Source organism: Montipora capricornis, chromosome 3 (genome assembly GCF_036669925.1).
Source record: "Montipora capricornis isolate CH-2021 chromosome 3, ASM3666992v2, whole genome shotgun sequence".
NCBI lineage: Eukaryota > Metazoa > Cnidaria > Anthozoa > Scleractinia > Acroporidae > Montipora > Montipora capricornis.
In genome coordinates this window covers 2,992,801-3,016,800 of record NC_090885.1, presented here as the reverse complement: position 1 = coordinate 3,016,800, position 24,000 = coordinate 2,992,801, and the positions used below count along the sequence as shown (strand labels likewise).

Below are 24,000 nucleotides of genomic sequence, written 5' to 3'. Positions count from 1 at the left end.
TATAAATGGTACAAAATCCACGTTCACGGCTTTCTCAAGCCGCGGCTTATCCTGGCCAGGCAGTTTATACTCGTATAAATAGTTCCTTTCGCGGCTTACGTAAGCCGCGGCCAGAGTTAGCCGCGGCTTATTTTCTCTCGTATAAACGGCCCTAATGTTTGTTGGTCAGTTTACAGCTCGGCCTTTTTTTTTTTCAAAATTTACCCTCTCTCCGCGGATCCTTTCGTGTGGTCAAACGTTTTCACACAACATTAGGATTAAGTTTGACAAACACTAATAGCCGCCTCTCCCAAATACAAATTTCAGGTTAATCATCCAACACTTTTTTCTTTTATTGGCTGTTTGCTCGAGTATTTTAAATTTCGCCTCTTGAAACAGTATAAAGTTAATCTTAGCTAAATTATGTTAAAAGAAAGTCTGGTAAAAAACACGAATTTGCCCCTAAGAATTTATAAAAGATTTATATTTCAGGGTACTTGTTCAAAATTAACGTGAACAGAATATTCAAACCTACCGCTCCAAATTTTGCTGCTTCTCGTCCACGGCAACCGCCTTTGAAAATTCGTACGTTCAGCATGCTCTCCTCGGCTAGAGTTGGAAAGAGGAAAATATAAAAAAATTGCAAGTGCATTATCTCATTTGGAGGTCTTTTGTTTTTAGCTTTAATCTTCGGCTAATACAGAAGATCTACCTGCTCATTCAGAAAAACTTGCTGCAGAAATTAAAAGGACTTTTTTTTGGCAATGTTTTGAAATGCAGATCTTTGCACGCAGCCAACGTCAGCACCATCCCAACTTATTTCCTATTGGCTGCTATTTTGTGTCATTTTGTAACGCTAGGTGACAACCCTCGTCACGTCAGCAATCATTAGCATGACATTTGGAAACCCCACTGTGGCACTGTTGGCACTGATAAGACATTTTGAGTGAATTTTCACCTGAAAAAAAATCAGTTATTTTGATTTAAGCTGATTTTATTAAGGTGAATCTATTTGGTTGAAATTTGATACTTTTCTTTTATAGAATTGAAGAATATCGACAAGGCTGTAGCTTCGGATTTCACGCTGAAAATTTCATTTTACTTCGTGTACATTAGCCTGCGAACAGCAGACGCATTTCCGGTCGTCGCTTCTCTGCCTCCGGAGGCAGAGAAGCGACGACCGGAAATGCGTCTGCTGTTCGCAGGCTACGTGTACATAAGCGAGACTATCTTAGGGCCGATTTACACGATACGATTTTGTCGCATGCGACAAGCTCACGACAGGTCTACGACATGACTTACGATTGTCGCAGCGTTTTAAAACATGTTTTAGGGCCGATTTACACGGTACGACTTTGTCGCATGCGACAACGGCTTACGACAGGCCCACGACACGATTTACGATTGTTGTGTACGTTAGAAAAAATGTCGTAGCATTTTAAAACATGTTTTAAAACGCTGCGACAATCGTAAGTTATGTCGTAGGCCTGTCCTGAGCTTGTCGCATGCGACAAAATCGTATCATGTAAATCGGCCCTTAAAATGCTACGACATTTTTTCTGACGTACACAACAATCGTAAATCATGTCGTGGGCCTGTCGTAAGCCGTTGTCGCATGCGACAAAGTCGTACCGTGTAAATCGGCTCTTAGGTATGAGAAAGATCACAAAAGTCCTTTCCGGTTAAAAAAATTGCCGTTACTTTATAAAAGACGATTTGCTGCATCATGGATGCAGAATGCAGTAATCGGTGTTGCTTGTATTTGGCTGCAGCCTCAGTTGTCTTGTGAACTCATACTGTGTAACGTTAGATTGTCAATAATTTTTGAAAGAAATAAATTATCGATTTCTCTGACTGTTTTTTGATAGTTTTTTTTAAAATCAAAAGTCGTTGCTTTGACCGAAAAAAACGTCTTGCGTTCATGACATGACGCCCCCGGGCAACAAGTGGCTTATTTTTGTGATCTTTCTACAGGTTCTCTATGACCATAGTTAGTAGAAATCATGACGTAATAGTAATTAATTAGATAATTACCTGTACTTCCTGCTACTAATCACGAAATTTGAATCCTTCCCCTTCCTCTATCACTGGCCTGCACACTGCATCAGATAACCAAAATGTTCGAATAAACATATACAGTTGTGTTTGAAACCTTGGTGATTTAAGTAGCCTGCGAGCAGGCCCTCCGAGGGACTGGGGTTGGGGGTTCTGAATGAGGGCCTGCCCGGATGGCTATCGCGTCCAAATTTTGGACGCAAAATACTGATTGGCTGAAATTAAATTACCTGGTGACGTCACCATTGACAAGCTCCGATACTTCGTTTCGAGAGTAGCCTGCGGAGAGCAGACGCATTTTTCGGCTTAACAAAAGCCGAAAAATGCGTCTGCTCTCCGCAGGCTATTTCGAGAGATGAGGTGGTCAGAAATTGTAGAATGTTGCAATTTTACCGTAACTTTACATAATGAAAGGTCGGGCAACGCAATGCTCGATCTCCTTGGTAACTCCGCAATACTCCGATACACTTGAAAACAAAATATTCCAATTTTCAAATTATTGAATTAGTAAATTACATATCTGTATTAAATCACAAATACTCGATAAGCCTTTGAAATAAAGTGGTGTAGGTATTAGAATATCTGTTTAATATTAAAAGTGTGATGTAGTAGTTGTAATGTCTGTATTTTATGAAAATAAATTAAAAAAGATAACTCCGCTTCGCTTTACCGAACTTTGGCAGCAGTTGTGGTCGACGAGTCTCACACAGTGGAGATGCGGTCAGGGATTTCTCGATTACGATTCCCGTCGTTTGAAGTTTGGGTGCTAAATTTTTCCCTGACGAACGAAACACATTTTCCGAGGAAGGGACTTAGCCGAATTACCGTACAGAATATTCAGCTACGCTTTAGCATAAGCAGTAGTTGTGTGAATTTTCTGGCGAGGGCTTCCTTCCTTTACAGTTTTTTAGGAGTTCCGGCCTCGAGCAATTTCAAATACACAACTCGTGGCTTACTATTTTTTCCAATGTTTACTTCGGGTGTGCGCTGATTGGCTAATTTTTGACACCTCTCTCTCAGCGTGTCATCAGGAGGCGGTATTCAAAATTCAGAGGGATGCGTGCAGGCTCTCATTCTCTCCCGCCGCGGAGAGAGAGAGAGAGCCTATGATTTAAGCCGCTAACAGTACAGAGCGCAGTGTATGACTCCTATAAAACGCCTATGACAAGTTCTCTTTTCCACAAACCAGCATAGTGATGATGAACCCTTCTCTACGGGGGACTGTAAAAGACATCCGTCGGCCCTGCTTAGTTTGCTGCTCGAGGTTTCTAAGTATTGAAATACAGCGATTCCAAAGTTTATAAGTAACATATATAACTGATGAGTGCGTAAGCACGAAACTCGGAGTAACAGTGAATCATGTGTTGGTTTCATTAGCCTCACCTTTCTAAGTAACAAGTAGTAAACATCAGTCCATACCATTACACCTGTATTTCTAATTTCTGTGACTTTTATTAATTCTCTTTCTTTTTTTACCCTACTTCTCTGTATAATAAGATTACATAAACACTTCAATTTCTTTATTATTTTAAAAGTCTTTAGTTTCTTGTATTTGATGATAATTATCAACTTTTGAATCGGAACCCTAAAATGTCTCGCATTATTTGGAAAGAATAAGTATTGATGTTTGTTTTGTTTGGAATGTTTAACGCGGACGTATTTCCGGCAGTTTCAAGGGAGAGAAACGACCGCCGGAAATGCGTCTGCGTTCGCAGGCTAATGAGGAAGGACGTTGGAAATTTCTACTGTCATTTTGCGTGTTTAGTCAAAAAACTTATTTTTCTTTCGAAATATTGCAAACTGTATACAATAACAACAATATTTACGGTGTAGTGCCAAAACAGCACAGATTTGGAAAAAATAACCGCAAAACATATCATTTTTACCAGAATTGGACGGTTTTAGAATACGACGAGGTGTTTTAGAACGTGTTTAACGGCTGTCTAAATTGTTTAATATTGATTTCGAATGCTACAAATATTGTAGGTCCTGATACCTTTCCACCCTCTCCTCCTCAGTCAGTCGTAATGATGTTCATTACATGCACACGAGTGAGCCAGAAAGTGAGAATGGAGGGGGACTGGGACTAATACAGCCCAGTTGTTCAAAAGCCGATTAATGCTAATCCCAGATTAAAAATTAACCAAGGAGTTTATTTCTCTACTCCCAAATGCTGTTCCTTGCTGATATTCGGCAAGACTTAACATGAGAGGAAGTCAATCTTGAAAAAAAAAATAAGCAAAAGAAATCTTCACCAAAAAGTTGAAAAAATGAAACCAAAGTTTACGCTAATCCTGGATTAGGTTAACCGTCTTTCGAACAACCGGGCCCAGGACGCTCGGCTTGACATTCACGCACGGTGCTTTTGGTCTAGACAAAGTTCTGCATTCTTTGACGTACGGGTGTGTCACCCAGATGCGGAACCTTACAAAGACCTTACCCCTCAGCAAATATATCGCCAGTATGAAAACGAAAAGAAACGAATGTACGCAAGCAGAGTTATGAACCACATTGCTGGTGTTCACCACTACAGGAGGCATGGCTAGTCTATCACAAGCGACTAGCGGAAGTTCTATCAGCCAAGAAAGGCGAGGACTACTAGACGACGATGTCTTTGATAGGAACTAGAAGCTCATTTGCCATCCTGAGAACCTCCCTCCTATGCTTGAGGGGATCGCGTTCAATGAGGAGAGTAAATTTCAACCTACAAGAGATGGACTTTGACATCGAAAAAGGATTTTCAGGACGCTAGATTACTCAATTATTAGTAATTTTTTAATTGGTGAATTTTTAACATTAGATTTTTTTAAGATAGAAGAAGGAAGGACAGAGAGTGAAAAAAAAAGGAAGAAAATGAGCAATTTTTTATAGCTTTTATAAATATTTTTTATAAAATTCTTGTTTTTGACAATTTTATAAAAAATGAAAAAAATCATTGTTATTATTATTATTATTATTATTATTATTATTATTATTATTATTATGCTCTTCAGTAGCAAATCACGGTGGAAGTAGATGTTGACATTGATTTGGGAGCGCTGAACCTAAACATTCTTTTTTCTATATCAATAGTATACTAAACCAGTGCATCATGAAAACAAAGGTAAAAGAAATAATTGTAGCTGTATTATTCAGATTCACAATCGTTAGAATCCAAAGAATGGCTCAAATATTCGACATGAATAGAGAGGAGGATTCTTCGAACAAGATAAGATAAGATACGAAACTCCTCTTCAGTAGTTGAGACTAGTAGTCGCCAGAAGTACTCGCCACAATTACTCGCCACAAGTGCCTCTCTGTTCACCTTCAGCCTTTAAGGAAATCTGTTTACATTTGGTTAAGCATCGTGCCACTCATTCACAAATTGACTTCAAAAGCAGCTTAGTTAAATATCCACTTTTAAGCCTTTTAGGTTTAATAACGAACCAGTTATCAGTGCGACATCAAAAGATGACAAATTCTCGGGTGGCAAAACCGCTAATGATCGCATACATTCTTCGTAAAACTTCGAAATTCAAATTTCGAATTTCAAAGATTGCTCAGAGAAGGACGCTCGAAAGGGTTTTTAGCTGCGCGCGTGCGCGTAACCTACACACGCCATCGCCATAACTGAGAAACACGCGTCAGCTGAATGAATCAAATTTCCATCAAAAGTAGCAAACGCAACACACCGGAAGTGAAAATACGCGTAAAATCGCGCGAACCGGAAATAAAACTTGCGAGAAAAAATTGTTTTTATCTCGAAATTTTGCTGGGTTACCTTCCTTGATTTTTTGCATGAAGGTATCATTCACGATGTCACTTCAAACAAAAAAGTTTCAGGGAAAGTTATCTAGTACAATTTTCTGTAAACTATGAAAACGCCTTTTTCGATGTATCTTAAATTCTACTACATAAAATTTTGTCATACTCTCTAAGAAGTTAAATAATTAAGGGAGATTTCCAGCAAAGAAATAAAAACGGTAGGTCACCGACTTAGTTTTTCAGATAATCTTCAAAAACTGAAATTTAGAGGGCCTTTTTGTGGACCTGTCGTGTTGCCATGGTAACCGATATGACGTCACATGTGCCCTTAAAGTATTACCCATTAAAGTGGTACTATGATCAAAAAATCATTTCCTTTTTTTCTTCAGATTTTGAAAGCGTGTTCGCTTAGCACCTGGCAAAATTTTGAGCTTTGAGTTTTATCCAAAGGCTGTTTATTTTGAGTGTAAGTTATGAATTTAACCGTCCGCCATTACTCACGTTCAAAACTGACCGATTGGACCTCAGAGGGTTGGATCTAGAGAAAATGACGTCATTTACTCGCTAGCTTAAAATTTCAGCGTGTAAACGCAATTAACTATATATGGAAAACACAGGTTTAAAAGTCTGAAAGCCCTAAACTCCCGTGCTGCATATTATTAATTCAGTCGCGTACACACGCATTGCATTCTTAAACTAGTGAATCTTTGACGTCATTTTCTCCTCGACCCAGCTCTCTCAAGATTTTAAAATTAGTAATGGCGGACCAATAAATAAGAAAATTCCAGTTAAAATAAACAGTTGTCTTTTCAAAATCAGAACTTAAAACTTGGGTAAGTTAGTGTTTAGTTAACATAGTTTGCTTACACTATGAAATATCCTTCTTTGGTATCTTTCATCGTTTCACAAACACTATAGCAACTAAAAAGCCTTTCGAACCTCCTTAACTGGTGTATCGCGTTCAAGTCTTCACAGATAGCTCGTTATGCAATTCACTTTCAATATTAAGTACTTTATTCTTGGCTGACTGATGAAAAAACTATATAGGCTTGTGCTTCGATTGTGCTTATGTGGCAAAAACTTGATGTAAACAAAGATTTCCCGACAGAAGTGTACTATCTTAAAGTCTCTGATGTCCCTCGTAACAAATAGTGTCCAGTTCACATCTCGTATTTTTTGACGAAGACCACGTGGCTCTGGGAACTAGAAAGATATGCACGCGCAAATTGATTGCATCAAGAGACGTGACGCAAACACATAAACGAATATAATTAGTTTTGTTACGATTTTGTCTTTTCATTACTCCAGAAAGATATTGCAGGTAACTAGAAGAGATTTCTAGGACTGTTGAATCTTGTAGGTCAAGGTCGTAATGACTGACAAAGCTGAAACAAACGAACCACCCACGGCAAAAACAAGCGCGCCAATCACGAAACAGGAAAATAACTCGTACAGCACCGATGGCAGCACTGACAGCGACAGCGACAGCGACACAGACTTTGAGGAAATCGAAAAAGAAATTCTGGGAGTAAAAAGCATGCTAAGAAGATACTGTGGTAGACACAAGGTAACGCCAACCTTTCCACTGAGATTTGTATGTAAACATTTGCTTGATTTATTTTACGGAGCTTTATAATGGCAATTATCTTCGGCTGACTTCTCTGTGACTTCCTTTTCAAGGTGTACTTGTGGTGTAATCTGTAAAGTTTTAGTTTTTGCAAATGTCACAGCAGGGTTTTGGCCTCAGGGCCAAAATCCGAGGAGGCAACCTAGAAGTCCCTGCGAAAAAAGGGCAAATGTATAAATTGGTAGATTGAAAAATCAAACCTTGAAGCAGATCTGACGCAAATCGAGTTGCCTGGCTCTGAAATTGATTTTGTCCGGGCACAAATCAGGAACAGGAGCGACGATTTGTGAGACGCAAATCGGAAACAGAGGCGACATGTTCAGCATATAATTTAAACAACATATTCATGTCTCAACTGCCTTTCATACTATCTTAGGCAGGGGCAGATGTAATGAAAACTATTACTAGTTGTTAGATATAGTTGTGATTCTGCACCCGTCTTGAATAAAGCGCATGTGTATGTGTAAATATGTGTAGCAACGATTGTCAATTCTACCCAAAGGCAAGGCGGAAAGTAAAGATAGCAAAGAGGTTTTCAACGATCACTGATTCAATCGACGAAGTTCACTTTTTTACATTGCAAGGTAGTTACTGGCATAATACATACTTCTTATCTCATGGTGTGACATAATTTACGCTCGGATATTTCGCGACTTGAGTAGCATTTTTTTTCGAGCTCCGCGCAGCTCGAAGAAAGCATAGGGACAGCTGGGTTACATGGGATATCACATTACATGTGGAAATGAAGTAGTAGCAACAAAATCAATTACTACAAAATAACTTATAATTAATCCACGCTATAATTGGCGGAGCTGAATGGTTATCTTCAAGCACGCCCAGAATTTAGGAAAGATCACTTGTTTCTTATTCATATTTTGCACGCTGAAATACTTAATGTCACTGATCTTATAGAGTGTTGCAAAGTTGAAAAGCGAGCACTCCAGATGGTTAACAAGCGAAGCAACTATGGGGAAAAGCATAGCTAACTTGGAGGGTTCTAACATAAACGAAACAATAGCTTTGGTAAACCAGGCTGAGGAAAACGAAAGAACACGTAGAATGTCGATACCATTCGGCTCATCTGACGAACAAGAGACAGATCTGGATCTCTCACTCGCCAACAGCCAGCTCTCAACCGTTCATCAGGAACTTCTTCACTTATTTGCTATTCATGATGTGAGTTTTTCCTTGTGTCGTAATACTTCTTGTTATATACCTAGACTTTCACTCAACGAAACGAGCACTGTGATTGGTTGATTCTTGGTCACGTGCCCTGAGGATCAAATTCAAATGTATCCCGACCGGATTCAATTCTGGGGACGAGATTGCTCATCAATAGGAGCCTTCCTCCGAATTGAATTCTTGATCGGGCGTTTTGACAGATCTACCCAGTTATTACGGTAGAAACACTTCCCGGCAAACAGCGTTTCCCTGGTTACGGTTAGCCTGATCAGTGCTGTAGATTACGCATTTACAATTTCGCATAAATTAGCTCTGGCTGACTCATGGCGGAGAGAAGGAATCGAAAAGCTCAAATTCAGAGGTAGAAAGTAGATGGATCCTCAACCCTAATGGCTTGTCCTCTTGACAAAATCCATGATGCCAATTTCTCCACTTCATCTTCCTTCGGATAACTTGAGGCTGTTGTTTTGGTTTGCTTTCCTGATCCTTTTGTAACAGAAATTAACTTTATCAACTCGTTTGATAAAATCAATTTCCGTTTCAATCTCCCACCGACGCAGTACCACAGTTTCTTTAGAAACTAAAAGTCTGATCCTTTTGTAGCCGTACCGGCTCGTCGCTTCTTCGGACGAGAATGCTTTGGAGTAGTCGCTTCTTTGTGTCCATCATTTTCTTCGCTACTTTCTAGCTCACTCTCAGTCTTATCCTCAGATTCTCCATTACTCTCACAGTCGTCATCTGAATACCAGTTATCGGTATCTCCTTCGCTCTGAATTTCTACTTTAGAATTTGAGCTTTCAGATTCCCGTCTGTCCGCCATGTTTTAGCCAGAGTTCATTTTCGTGAAATTGTAAATGCGTAATCTACAGCACTGATTGGCTATCCTTAACAAGGGAAACGCTGTTTCCCGGGAAAGTGTTTTTAAAAATAACTAGGTCTGTCAAAACGCCAGATCCAAAAGGTAAAAGCGGAGAGGAAGGCTTTTACTTATGGGTTCTTGGCAAGAGTTTACGGTTAATCAAACAAATTCTGCAGTGTCCATCTATCAGAGAATGTAACCTTGTTGACAAAAAAAATGTATGAATAATTTTGTGGTTCTGCAGGCAAAATACCAAATGGAATGCGAGCGAGAACGACGGACAGTGGAAAATACTAAAATGCGGATGCACGAACAGTTGCTTAGCAACATGGCACGGCGCAAGGCACGCGACATATTTGAGATGGAAAAGAAAAGAAAAATCGAAGAAATGAAAAGGCTAACGGAGAATGTGAGCGAAGAAGGAATTGCGATGGCTGAGACTAATGCTCGACTCAGTCAGGTTCACGTGGACTTGAAAAATGCATTTCAAAGAATGAGGGTACGTAAGAAAAAACCTAACTAAGGCTGAGGCTTAAGAGAACAAAGTGAGCCAATGAGGAAATATATGTGTATCTGGCTCCTTTGCACTGAACTGCTTATCTTATGGCAAGTCCCACTGCAATGACTTTTCTAACATGAACTTGCAAAAGGCCAGTTCTCAAATGGCTCGATAGCTCGATTTGTGGAATGTTTTGCTGGGGAGAAACTCTGTCATGGGCTGGAATCTCGTTCAAACTCATGCTTCCTTGCTTAAGTTTCTCTCCTAACTACGATGATCATTCACATTCCTTCTTGACATCGCCGTCTTCAAATCTACAAATTGCATTACAGTACATGTATTCTCTACTGTAACATTAAAAGAATCTTCCACTTGGCCTCGCGCCTGACTTGTCGTACGATGAGGAGTTTACAACTTCTGAAGAAGTCTGGCCGACGGCGACAGACGGTAACCGGAACGGTTGAGTGTCTTTTCTTAAAACTTGCCTTTTCACTCTAATCGACACGAACGGTTTGGAAATTCGGGCAAACTACCCAAGAATACAGTAATCTCACTTCCCGTTGGCGGAAGCATTGCTTTCAAGCAATTAAAATTGAAATTTAAGCAATTAGCAATTCGTCTTCCTTTTGAAATGATAGACAAAACATGCAGCCGTGCGCTCAACATCGCTTGAGTTGCTAATTTGCGCCTTGTTAGATCGACCATGATTCATGGGTTCGCCTATCACTGATTGGTATTAGTTCTATTTAGGATGCTAAAGCAGCTAAAGAAGATAATCAGCGCAAGGAATCAGAGGAACACAAAGAGATGATGTTACAAGAGATAAGAAGAAGACCAACTGGAAAAGAGCAGCCACTCATGGAACAAGAAAGAATGAGAAGACAAGAACTCTATCTTAAACAATTGAATGAGCGCCGACAGTCTCACGAGAGTTTGTTACAGGTTCAGGAACAACTTCTTAAAATCTTTGCCAAACTAAAGGTTAGTTCAGAATTATTATGCGTTGTTTGCAGGTGTTATCGTGTTGAATTCGTTGGTTGGCTCGCTATGCAGGCTATTGTAGGTCAACAAGGACTCAAAATAACTTAACCTGTCATACTTGCTACTTGCATTGTGAACGAAACCTCAATTTGACATTCAGTCCTACAGTTGGTACAGTTGTGTATCTCCTAAATCAAGTACAACCTCGTTTCCAGGCTCTCTCTTCTCTGACTCCTTTTCGTCGACAAGGGAGGCCGAGAATAGAGACTCTTGAAACGAGGTTGAACCCAGTATAGGTAATCCCTAGCCCTGGTTCGGTTCGGCTCAGTTGGTTGAGCATCAGACTTTCGTGCGGGAAATCGCGGGCTCACGGACCAACACTCGGGATGCTACCTTCGTAATTTCATCTGTTAATGTTAGACTTTTAAGTCTTCTCGGATAAGAACTATAAACCGTAGGCCCCGTCTCACAACCTTTCTGTTAATCAACACTGTGGGACGTTAATGAACCCACATACTGTTTGAGTGAAGAGCTGGGGAAAGACCCTCGGTGTTGGTGGTCTATCTCATTTTCGTTCCCAGATCCCATCGTTTCTCTTATCCGGTGGGGCCTTCGCACGAGAAAACGAAGTGTCTAGAGAGTGGAGACGTAGCATTTGAGGTCTTCTTCGGAATAAAACGCAAACATCGGTTACATAAATTTGCTTGAACTGCATAACATTTTATAAACTTAACGTTTCGTATGTTACAACATACATCATCAGAAGTGATTGTTATTCAGTTACAGATAAATTTTAAATTAAAAAATCGGTAAGTGTAAAACGCAGACTGCAGACTGCAGACCGGGGGTAAAATGCATACTGAGGTTATAATTTAACTGTTGAAAAAGCCCAAAGCCATTAGAAATGCTAACACTGAGTTAAGCCTAAATATTGTTTTAGGCCTAATTAGGTCTAAGGTTAGCATTTCTAAGGGGTTTGGGCTTTTTCAACAGTTACGTTATAACCTCGGTCTGCATTTTACCCCTGGTCTGCAGTCTGCAGTCTACGTTTTACACTGACCGATTAAAAAATACAACTGAACGGACTGGGAACTAACAAAATTGACTGACATAAAACGACAAGAAATATGCTAATAACAGAGATAAGGTTTCTTACTTAGTGCCAACGTTTTCATTTAAGGCTAGCTTTAGATTCAGTATTTTATTCTCGGCCGACTGATTAAAAAATGTTAGCCTTATGCTAATGAGGCAAAAAATGCAAAAAAAAAAAAAAAAGATTTCCCTATATATATCCATTGCCATGACTGCTCATCCACTTAAGAGGGTGGCTCTTAACTACCAAACCGTTGCTATGGACCCCTTGAAATAAAATAGTCATTTCTCAAATTCCTTTAACTCTAGATTAATCCTTTTTTACCAAGTGTGTTCTATTTAACATTCCTTTGTATGGTTCGACTCACAACCATATTTGGTAAATCACTTGACCAAAACAGAAAATCCCTAAAAACTCAGCGAATTAACTATGTTTTTCACAAAATTCTAACGCAACATCATGAGAACATTCTAACACAAAATCTGTAGCATGGATTTTAGAAGAAATTATTCTCAAAAAAATTATGACATCATAAGGCCCTCCTTTGATACACTTTTCAAAATATCAGTTCCATTTTTTTGTCCAAATAGAAATTCAATGCTACAGTTTTCGAAAAATGATGGGACGGTTCCCATCCGGTTAAAAAACCGCCTCTTCCTTTCGTTTTCCTTTGAGCTGTTACCTGTTTTCCACTGTAATTGAGTGCCACTCCCTTTGTGTCGAAATTTGCATGTATCACGAATGGACTGAAAAGATAGAATTTAGCTTTTTCTATCCATTATTCTTCATATACGCGCTCATAGAAATCATTTCTATTCGTATTCAGCGGGAAAAGAAGCTTAAAAAGATTGAAATGAGGCAAAATCAAGAGGATAACAAGGAACGTATGCAGGAGGAGCTGGTTCGTAAGTCCCTTCAGAAGGAAGTATCGAAACAGGAGGCACACGAAAAGGCTCGCAGAATCAAAGAATCCAACAGTCAAACAAATGATGATGATGACGCAAAATCAAAAGCGATCGATATGCTAGTTGATGTACAAAAACAATTGTTAGACGTTTTTGCCATCGCCAAGGTACCCATTATTGTTTAACTTCAGTCTTTTTTAGCCAACTAGAGTCTAATTAGCTCTTTGAAGGTGGATTTTGTGATAATCTGGCACCTAAATCTATTCTGCTCTTCTATAAATGATTTGAGTTATCTACTCACCTTATTCAGGCCCAGAACTAAGGGGAAAGAAAAGAGAGGATGTCTCCGTGTTCATGCACACAAATTTTGTCCTTCAGTACCAGTATGCTTTGCTGGCGTGGACAAAAAATGGATAGCACTAACGAAAATCTTAAAATCAGGCGATGGATCGAAACACGATTATGGTTGATTGTCTAGGATTGTGGTTGGAACTAAAAGGCAATAGAAAACGAAACGACTCTAAGAATAATAAGCTACTTAAATGAAGAATTAATGAACGCTGCACAGAAATCTAGGCGTGAAAGTCAACCAATAGTGTCGACAGAAACAATGATTATACTACGCGTAAACCAGCAAAGCTAGCTCCCAGAAATAGCTGATTTGCGAAACTCTGTAATGCTTGTAGCGATCTCGTTGCGAGCGTAGCGTAACCTAGTAACTCTGACCGAGAAACGCGGAAAACCCTATGTCATGAACTAAGTTATAAATGGCAACCAAAGTGTGACGTGACAAAATAAAACCGTGAAAGCAAAGTAAACAGAATATACAAAAGAAGCGTTTCAAAACTAACACAGAATATTTAGTAATTAACTATCAAACGTAAAAAGAATTAAATTTCACACCCAAGATGGATTTTGAGTTCCAAAATCATAACGGCTCAATGGTCGGGTCACTGTTAAGGGACTGGACACAAACTTGTGGTTTTCGACAGGATGCTCTCTGGAATATCTCCTGTTCGAAAATTCTGGTAATATGGATATTACAATTTGCAAGTACACTACCTTTATTTCAGTTATTTCTAAAAAGACGCGTTGCCAATCTATGAACATGGTCATCTAATCAAGAATTAGGCTCGATTACCAACCGCTGTTTCGGTAAATGAGCTAGCGCTGACTCCCTAATACGGTAAGCCATTGTTGATCTCCGTCAATCAGAAATTGAGCAGGCATAAATTATATTTTTCGGACGAGACACAGGCATCCCAAGCTCAGTGTCAGGGAAAGCCAACAGAAATATAAAGCTTTGTATGGGAATCTCGTTAAAAGACTTGAGGAGACAATTATACCAAAAAAATGATCAATAAAAACGCCTATCCTTATTGCCATTGTGGGTCGCTTCCTTCCCGTGTGATTTTTTCCAGATTCGAGGCGATTTGAGCCGTCTTGAATTCCTCGGTTCTCAACGGGAGAGGACACAACGCAGAGCCCTACTCCATGGAGTACCCTATGTAGTACCCAAATGGAGTACCCCTAAAAATAATTTATTAGTCAAATTAAATACTTTATCAACATGGCGAGGTATTTAAATGTACACACCTTTCCAGCTCTCCGATTATAACAGTTCGATGCAGTTCACGAATTGGCTGCCATCTTGAAGTTTCGTAAGTATTTCGTGTATCCCTTATTATAGTGTAAGTTTAGACAAATATTCATACAAACCGTGAACCCCTGTATACCCATCCAGGCCCGTGTATGCCTGTATATACCGCTATGGAATGGGATGGAAAACTTTATTTGTATACAGTAATTTCATCAGATTACAAATGGTTATACATGGGTATACATGAGCATAGTTTACATGAGTATATATGGGTATACAGGGGCCTACATGGGTATGTGTGGGTATGCACTGTATACTACAGGGATATACGTAGGTATATTATGGGTATACACGGGTTTATGTGGGTATACAGGCGTATACGGGTTTGTATGAATATTTGTCTAAATACAAAAAAAGAAATAAACACTAAAACTAGCCGTTTTTATCAAAAGTGAAATGCTGCGAGAAGTAAGAGACAATTGTTTCTGCAAGTGTCAAAGATATCCTATTATTATTATTATTATTATTATTATTTCTTATTATTAGAAAGTCAGAACAAGACAATATAATGACAGACAGAAGACATAACAACGGTGTTATTTTATTATAAATTACAAAGTAACAGCAGGAGACCATCACCCGGAGCGTGGAACTTACCTATTTTCGTGCAACGGCGTTTTCACAAGTAAGGTTATTTTTAGATTGAATTTCCCGCTAATGAGACTCCCACAGGAGCCCGATGACCAATTGCAAGAAATTAAGCTGACGTCATAGGGTCACCGAACCGGAACTGCCTTTGGTTTTTTACCTAATTCGCGGGAAGGGCTAGTCTAAAAATAAACCTACTTGTGAAAACGCCGTTTCACAGACGCTGTATGGACGTTGCACGCTCCAGATGGGCTCCTGGTAACAGGTCGGTCTGGTATGTTGGGATCAAGTGTCATAATGGCTGAGCAGCGTACTCAATCGGGTAAACATGTCAGCGAGATTGTCTCTGTGTCTGGAATAGTTTCCTCTTGAAAAGCCTTAAGGTACATAGCATCTCCTTCTGTCAATAGCTAATCAACTGTTTGGAGACGTTGTCAACGGTTATTATAAAATCTCAAGGCTGGACACTACATTTTCAGGAGCACCACCAAATTGAGTCAAATATTTCTGAATTATTACTTATTGCCTGTTGAAATAAGTCGATGAAAAGAAAGCCACTGGCCTTGACAAGATCCCTAATACGTTATTAAAAATGGCAGCTAGTATATTGTTATACGCTCACTAACCGATATATTTACAAAATCAATCCTCACGAGAATCTATCCAACTGAATGGAAAATGGTTAGCGTGACCCCGATCTTTGAAAAAGGCTTAAAATCAGACATAAATAATCATCGCCTTATCTCCGTTATCCCAGTAGTCTCAAAAGTGCATGAAAAACTAAATGATAATAAAGTGCTATCAAGTTGCCAGTCAGGGTTCCGTTCCTAACATAGTAGTACCCGTATACCTTTGCTTGAGGTGACAAATAGCTTGTCTGTTAATATTGATGACGGCTTCCTGAATGGCGTCGTTTTTATGGACCTTAAAATGGCATTTGACACTATCGATCATGAAATTCCTTTATGCAAGATGTCATACTTTGAGGCCAACCAGGCAACTGTCACTTGGTGTCAATCGTACCTAAGCAATCGGACCCAAAGATGTAATGTAAATGGAAGATTGTCAACTCCTCGCACTATTACTTGTGGGGTTCCGCCAGGCAGCATATTTGGTCCCTTGCTTTTTTAATGTATATTAACGATCTTCCTAACTGCCTCCGGGAGGCTTCCCCGAGAATGTTCGCTGGCGATACCAATATAACCCTTACTGCAAAAACTTTAACAGAGCATAAACTCGCAATAACTCCTGAACTCAGTAAACCTTAATTGTTGACTGACAGTCAACAGGTTGAGTTTAAATGTGGCTAAGACCGGGTTAATGATATTTGGATTTAGGCAGAGATTAAACACTTAATGTGACGAGGTTGATATACGAATTGATGACGAAATGATCAGGAGAGTAGATCACACTAAATCCCTGGGTCTTACCATTGATAATCGGCTTTCTTGGTCAAATATAGACGAAATATGCAGGAACGTTTCCTCAGCTATAGGAGGCTTAAAACGAATACGGCACTTCATCTCAGCTAATACTGCGCTTCAAATTTATAACGCTTTAATAATATTACCGCATTTTGATTGTTCTTCCCAGTCCTCCAAATTACGTCACCAGACCACCTGGTTACAATTCCACATCAAAATCAATTGACAAAGATTGAACTTTCATTTCAACCCTCCAACAACGCAATAGCAGCCCTACGAGCGACCTAATGATCAGGCTTTCCATTCGATCGAAACTAAAATCATCTTCGGAACGTGAATTTCTCAGCTTTGTTAAAGTTGAACTTTGTAAGCGGCTTTGTAACCCTGCCCGCTTTGAAAAAGGGTCCTGGACCGCAGTTTGTCAACGACACGTTTTTTTTGAATGGCAGGGTTACAAAGCCGGTTACAAAGTTCAACCGTGCAACAAGGCTGAGAAACCTACATTCCGAAAATGACTTTGGGTTTGATCGAATGGAAAAACTACCGCCTGAGATTGGTGGGTTAAATTGAAAGTTTAATCTTTGTCAATTGATTCTGATGTGGAATTTAACCGTGGGACCGTTTTATCCAGGATTATTTGACTCTATTTGGTGAATTTAGTGTCCAGGCGTGAGATTTTATAATTTAACTGTTGACAACCAAGAAATTGAAAACGGCTCAAATCGCGCCGAATCTGTAAAAAGCCACGCAGGAAAGAAGTGACCCACAATGGCAATACGGTTAGGCATTTTAGTTGAGAACATTTTCGTATAATTGTCTTCTCAAGTCTTTTATCGGGATTCCCATACAAATCCTTATATTTTTGTTAGCTTTCCTCGCACTGAGCTTCATGCAGGGGTACGAAGGTATTCTATGGCACAGCGTGTGTTCGAGCTTTGCAGTGCTTCTAAGGTGGGAAACATCCAAGATTTCGACAACAGAAAGTGTTCGAGAGCCTGAAGAATGGTATTGTGTCATTTTCAGTAATTTTCCAGTCGGCGACAAGGGCAAAATACGGGTTTTAAATCCATTGCTATTGCAAATTTCTTCTCAGACTTCGTTAGTGTAAAAGCAAGTAAAATTCCACTCGATAAATTGAGATTACTGTTAAGTTTATTGGTGTCAGAAAAAAGCGGCCGATGAGGCGGACTGAGAGTTGACAGAGATCTGAAGCGGCCGAAGACTTTGTTGATGTTTCGCCGTTTGAATTCAAACTCGGCGGGTCTAAAACACAGATCACATTCCACAGGTCACTCGTTGCAGGTCATTACTTTACCTTTTGGAAAGTAAGCCAATACCGCTTGCACTCAAAGGTCACCTTCCCACTAGTAATTAATTATTACACGCTCTCTAGTGACGCAAATTTGGGCTGCCTATGAACTCGATGACATATGTTTTTGTCAGCTTTCGGCCGCCCTATTTGTGCCCCTGAGAGGGACACAAACATGGCGTCTCCATACAAAGCCTTATAAATTTGAGTAAAACATTTTTGCGAATATCTCTTTTTTATTGACTGTGCATGACTGTCATTGTACAACATGGCGTCTTATGAAATAAATGCGGCACAATTATAAACTCGACGTCTGAATTAGCTGTCGAACTTCAGTCGAACTTAAAGAAAGGGAAAGGAAAGGAACTTTCTAGTCGTTCTAGCGCTGGAGCACTAATTGGGGACACTGTAAACTGAACACAAATCAAGTCAAATGTTGGTTTTTGCGGAGAGGGGAAATCGGAGTACCCAGAGAAAACCTTGTTTGTGACTGTGTTTGTGACTAAAGTCAAACTCGGTTCAATTGAGAGTGCGACGTTTGACTCTGGCCTACACACGAGTTCGGTTATCCGAGAAGAGTGAGCGATACATAGTGTTTGTGGCGTAAATTCAAAATATATGCAAAGTTAATAGTTGACAGAAAATGGCATTAGAGATCCCAAAACACTGATTTTAACAAAACAGTAATTACATAACAATGCTCAAAAAGTCTGTGCGAAGTTTTCAGAAGATGCGAGCTTGAATTTGTGGTTAAATGAGTTTGAATCGGCGCGTCTAAAACACAGGTCACATTCCACAGGTCACTCGTTGCAGGTCATTGTTTTACCTTTTGGAAAGTAACCCAAAACCCTCAATTCGGCTAACGCTAGGCCTAAAAACCAACCTTAGTCCTAGGGTTAGCCAAATTGAGGGTTTCGGTTACAGACAGCCTTTGAGACTTTAAACAATAAGACTTTGTATCGGAAATAACATACCGTCGATTATGAAGCCTAAACAAAAGAGCTGTTCGAGAAGCCGCTGTGGGGATGGGGTAAGTGTTGTACATGAAATGACTGTACCTCATCGGGTGGAGTTAATTTGACCTCGGATCCAAGCTCCGTGACCATTTACAAAATAATCAGCTGTTATTTTTATCAGCTATCGTGGAATCGGAAGCAGAAAATGCTCATTTCCAGCCAAGTGCGTAGGGATTTTTGACGACGAAACATTCGCCAAGGTTCGCAAATGATGGGGCTTTAGCTTTCCGTGAAAAAATCGCGGCTGGGATGGATTTTCGAGGCGCAAACCGTCTCTGAGCTGACTACGCGAGCTTACGGTCGAAATCTTAGTGTGCTGCCTTGACTTCGTCTTAAGACAGTGAAAACACGGAATTCCAGAAACGGTAAAATAAGCACCAAAACGCACAAGAATACACCAGAGGTGAGTCAGCTTTATTTATTTTATTGAATGAACGTTAAATTGAGCGGTTTTTTAGGCTTCATAATCGACGGTATTTTATTTCCCATACAAAGTCTTATGCACCTATCAATGTCTTGCTCCAATGGGGGGAGTGCGGGCTTATACGGGCTATTGACAAGAAAACGTTACCCGTGTTAGGGGAAATTTGAGTTTTTTTGACCAGGGCATCCCCGAGGGTCGGGATTATTGACATCCTTGATCGAGGTGGACTGGGTCTGTTTCCCGCTCCCAAAATGGCAGACGAGGAGGAAAGTGGAGACCTAAAGAAGGTAAGAATCTTCAAACTATCCATGCAGAAACATGCCATCCGCTTATGTGATCATTAGATAATGTAATATAGATGTTGATTATTTCTTTATTTTGCATGACAATGCGTTTTTTCATATCCACTTTGCTTTTAATCCCCGATTCGTTCGATCAGTCAAGCGTGTGTTTATATCCTTCAAACCTGACAGTTTTTATTTTTGTTGTGACGAGGTTCTTGTGCAGTTTAAGCAGAGCAAAAAAGTTCTTGTAACGACATTTCTACACGATTTGGAAAAAAAAAAAAAAAGAAGTATAGCAATATAGACTTAGAAATCAATGTTATTTTAGTCTGATTTATACCTTTCGAAGGCTTAAAATTTCAATAAAGCAATGCTGATTTTGTGGTCTCAGTATCAATATCTTTTGTGTGGGGACATTTGACATGTTCAAACAGCCTTAAGTGGGGATTATTGACACCCAAAAATTGAAAATGTCAATTGGCCCTAGGTATGCCCGCCCTCCCCCTATTGGGGCAAGACATTGGTAGGTGCATTATAACATGTTTAAATTCTCAACGTCTGTCTGTAACCCAATACCGCTTGCACTCAAAGGTCATCTTCCCACTGGTAATTAATTATTACACGCTCTCTAGTGACGCGAACTTGGGCTGCCCACGTCGAGTTTTGCTATAAAAAGCCAGTAGTCGTCTTCTCAGAGGGCTCATAAACATCTATGTGAGTATATGTACTTATTCTCATACAAGGACTGTTCAGATTGCAAAATCTCAGCGGATAAGTCACTTTTTTAACCTACGTGATAGCATTCTCGACCGCAATTTTAATATCGTGTCATGCAAAAGCTTAGAAATTCAACCTTGCTTTATCACAAGACGAAAAATCCCATCAAACTGAAAATTTGTGAAAAGCGGACAAGTCAGTTTTCCGGACAGCCAGTCCGAACGGGTAGTCAGAACTCCTATTTTTTTGTCCTTTACTCCTGGTAAAGGAACGCATGAAGCTTTCGAGATTTCTTAAATTTTAAGAATAAAACAAAAATTCTGCGAAAGGAAGTTGCTTTTTAATCTCTAGCAACTCAAGAGCATGGAAAATCTAGAAAACGCTACTGACGAATCAATAGTGAAATCAAAACACAAGATAACATTACCTGAAGAGTGAATCTCCGCTCTTGCTTGGACAATAATAACTGCTGGTTCTCTTGACGTTCACGAGAATTGGGCTAATCGCAAATGAAAAGCTTAACGTAGAGAACTGCACTATTAAAGCAATTAAAAAATCTATTTATAAAAGTCTCATTGAAAGGAAAGCACAAACAATGGGTGAGTAAAATCACTGATATCGAAACAGTTCAATAACCACGGGCTCACGTAATCGATTTTGAAATAAATGTTTGCATTTGAAGTTCGGGTCATAGATGAAAGGGAAAAGAGTGATGTTCGCACTTATCTGGAAATTTAAGCAATTGTCATTTTGTAGACACCTGAAAAATTCAGTAGGCTTCAACGGGATTCGAACCCGTGACATCTGCGATGTCGGTGCAATGCTCTTTACACTCAGCTGGGAAGAATGGTGGACTTTTGTTGGACGGTCTCTTTGGGCTCATGTGTTTGTTGAACTCATTCACGATCAAGTGTCTATGAGAGACAATTATATTTTTTAGATATGAACGAGGATCTCTTCATTCGCCGACTTCGAAATAATTAATTGCGACCGTGAACTTGCCAACAGCGCATCAGTAATGACACCTTTTGACAACAGCCTCGAAGGCATTATTATTATAATACATTCTTTTGCATTTTTACCACGCTATGGTTCTAGACTAGTCCAAGGTCTTCCAAGCCCCTGGTTTGAACACAATTCTCCTCGTCAAATTTCCGAGAAAAGGTTTCCGAATCGATTTTGAAATAAATGTTTGCATTTGAAGTTCGGGTCATAGATGAAAGGGAAAAGAGTGATGTTCGCACTTATCTGGACAATTTAAGAGCCGATGTCTGAAATTATGGAGAATTAGGCGTCAGTCGTGAAATTTCGAATTCGTTCATATTTTGCCCAAGTAACCTCTATAGTGAAGTACTTTCAAAAATAACGTTAAAAGTTTCAACCGCTTTTTAAATTTTGCGAAATTGCGAAAAGTGTGAAAACATGGCATGTTGGCCTCCTTCGAATGGTAAAATTGGCGGAAAATAACACATTTTTAACTCGCTCGTAACCCAGAATATAACAACAATGTTTAATACCTACGCGAGCCTACCGGTACAAGCATATTCGTGGCGCTCATAACATAGGCTGAATGCACCTTTCTCAATCCATATTGAGCCTTTGGGGCTGAGGATTTTTCCCTGTGGGCAGCGATCCCCGCAGAAGCATAAAGGTGCAGGTCTTGACATTAGAAACTTCTATAGCATTCTAGAACTGTTCTAGTTAGAAGAGCTAGGGATCGTTTGATATTCTAGAACTTCAGAGATTTTAGAACCCCCAAAAGACCTTACATATTCTAGAGCTCTAGAAATCTTAGCATGGACCATGGATATTCTAGAACTGTAGAACTTTTAGAGATTTTAGAAACCCCAAAGCCCCTCAGGCTTCTTAAAATAACTCCGATAAAATAGAAGATAGCTATAGATGAGGTGACAATATCAAACGATCCCTTCGGGGCTTCTAAAATCTCTAAACGTTCTACAGTTCTAGAATATCCATGGTCCATGTTGTGAGTCTAAGATTTCTAAAGCTCTAGAATATGTAAGGTCTTTTGGGGGTTCTAAAATCTCTAAAGTTCTAGAATATCAAACGACCCTAGCTCTTCTAACTAGTCTCGTTCTTTCATTCAAATTTGAGCTTTCATGTTACGGTTCGCTTAATTGCACCCTTTACGAGATAGTGTGATGAATATAGCACTCGTTTACTGATTAAGCCGAAGCGCTCGTTTCAGTGATTAGTCCTAAGCACTCTTTTAAAATTTTAGCATTTTACGGTTTGGTTAACTACACTTTCTACCGAGATCGTGTGAAGAATATAGCACTCGTTTACTGATTAAGCCTATCCACTCGTTTCAGTGATTAGGATTTTAGCTTTCATTTTACGGGTCGGCTAACTACACTTTTTACCGAGATCGTGTGAGGAATATAGCACTCATTTACTGATGAAGCCTAACTAGTCTCGTTCTTTCATTCAAATTTTAGCTTTCATGTTACGGTTCGGTTAATCACACTCTTTACGAGATACTGTGATGATTATAGCACTCGTTTACTGATTAACCCTAAGCGCTCGTTTTAGTGATTAGGCCTAAGCACTCTTTTTAAATTTTAGCTTTCATTTTACGGGTCGGTTAACTACACTTTTTTCCGAGATCGTGTGAAGAATATAGCACTTGTTTACTGATTAAGCCTAAGCGCTCGCTTCAGTGATTAGGCTAAGCACCTTAAGTGAGCTAAAACGTTCCGCCGTTTTCTCAAACGAATTAAAAATGGGCATGAAAACTTGACTAAAATGTGAACGGACGAGTATGTGTATGGTTCGTTCTTTGAGCGTGTGCGTAATAATTATATCGCACGAGCAGCCGTGACTTTACTCAGATTGTACAAAATGTCGGCTAACACGAGCCGCTTACAAACCCGTCATCTCCCCTTTAAGGTCTTTATTTAACACTATATTCAGTATACAAACAACCAGGATATAAACATTTCAGTCTAAACATTCTTTATTCTCTGTTATGTTCAACTCAAAACTTCAACTATATTCAGTCCGTGCATGACGATGATACACTTTACATTAGCCCAGCTTTCGTGAGCTGCCTTTCTTTTCTTTTGTTATGCCTGTCCACAATATTCCACACACACAAAAAAACAAACCTATAGCGCGACATTTTTTTGCACATGTATTTAAATGACCCCAGCCATTTGAAAAATTGCTCAGCACACTCTGTATTCGTTCCCCGAATTTCTGAAAATCGTTTCAAATCGGGATGATATTTACACCTAGGGTTATCGGGCGGAAAGCAAGTTGCTTCAGTGTGCTTCTCACAGTGAAATTTGTCAACAAGAAATTTTACGTTACTTAGAAGAAGCTGGGCACCCAGATTCCCACTTTTTGCCAGCCTTTCCAAAAACGGGTGAAAATCGCAAGTGCGGTCGTATCCAAGCACCTTCAGTCTGCTAAAATCTTCCAATTTGAAGTGATCATTTGATTTTAGAACCTTAGAACGTTTAGAGATTTTAGAAGCACAAAAAGGGTCGTTTGATATTCTAGAACTTTAGAGATTTTAGGGATTTTAGAACCCCCAAAAGACCTTACATATTCTAGGGGTTTAGAAATTTTAGACTCACAACATGGACCATGGATATTCTAGAACTTTAGAACTTTTAGAGATTTTAGAAG

The 24,000-nt window shown here is 39.5% G+C and overlaps 2 protein-coding genes across 6 annotated transcripts in view; one reads left to right on the top strand and one right to left on the bottom strand.

The window, feature by feature from the left end:
* LOC138041927 (glycine amidinotransferase, mitochondrial-like) overlaps positions 1–20,880 on the bottom strand; it is a 35,976-nt gene extending 15,096 nt beyond the window's left edge. The window contains exons 1-4 of one of the 4 annotated variants that reach the window (XM_068887618.1): positions 20,774–20,879; positions 7,427–7,557; positions 2,014–2,080; positions 515–588 (exon numbers count right to left, since the gene is read on the bottom strand). In XM_068887618.1, coding sequence (XP_068743719.1) covers positions 515–577 — 63 coding nt within the window. In that variant the 5' untranslated portion in view covers positions 578–588; positions 2,014–2,080; positions 7,427–7,557; positions 20,774–20,879. Of the gene's footprint in view, positions 1–514; positions 589–691; positions 770–2,013; positions 2,081–7,356; positions 7,375–7,426; positions 7,558–20,773 lie in introns of those variants that run through there. The other 3 variants (XM_068887617.1, XM_068887619.1, XM_068887620.1) reach the window with 3 other exon arrangements.
* Positions 6,808–24,000, top strand: part of LOC138041928 (trichohyalin-like) — a 31,793-nt gene continuing 14,600 nt past the window's right edge. The window contains exons 1-5 of one of the 2 annotated variants that reach the window (XM_068887621.1): positions 6,808–7,345; positions 8,318–8,581; positions 9,691–9,945; positions 10,696–10,926; positions 12,846–13,091. In XM_068887621.1, coding sequence (XP_068743722.1) covers positions 7,151–7,345; positions 8,318–8,581; positions 9,691–9,945; positions 10,696–10,926; positions 12,846–13,091 — 1,191 coding nt within the window. In that variant the 5' untranslated portion in view covers positions 6,808–7,150. Of the gene's footprint in view, positions 7,346–8,317; positions 8,582–9,690; positions 9,946–10,695; positions 10,927–12,845; positions 13,092–20,184; positions 20,344–24,000 lie in introns of those variants that run through there. The other variant, XR_011130898.1, reaches the window with a different exon arrangement.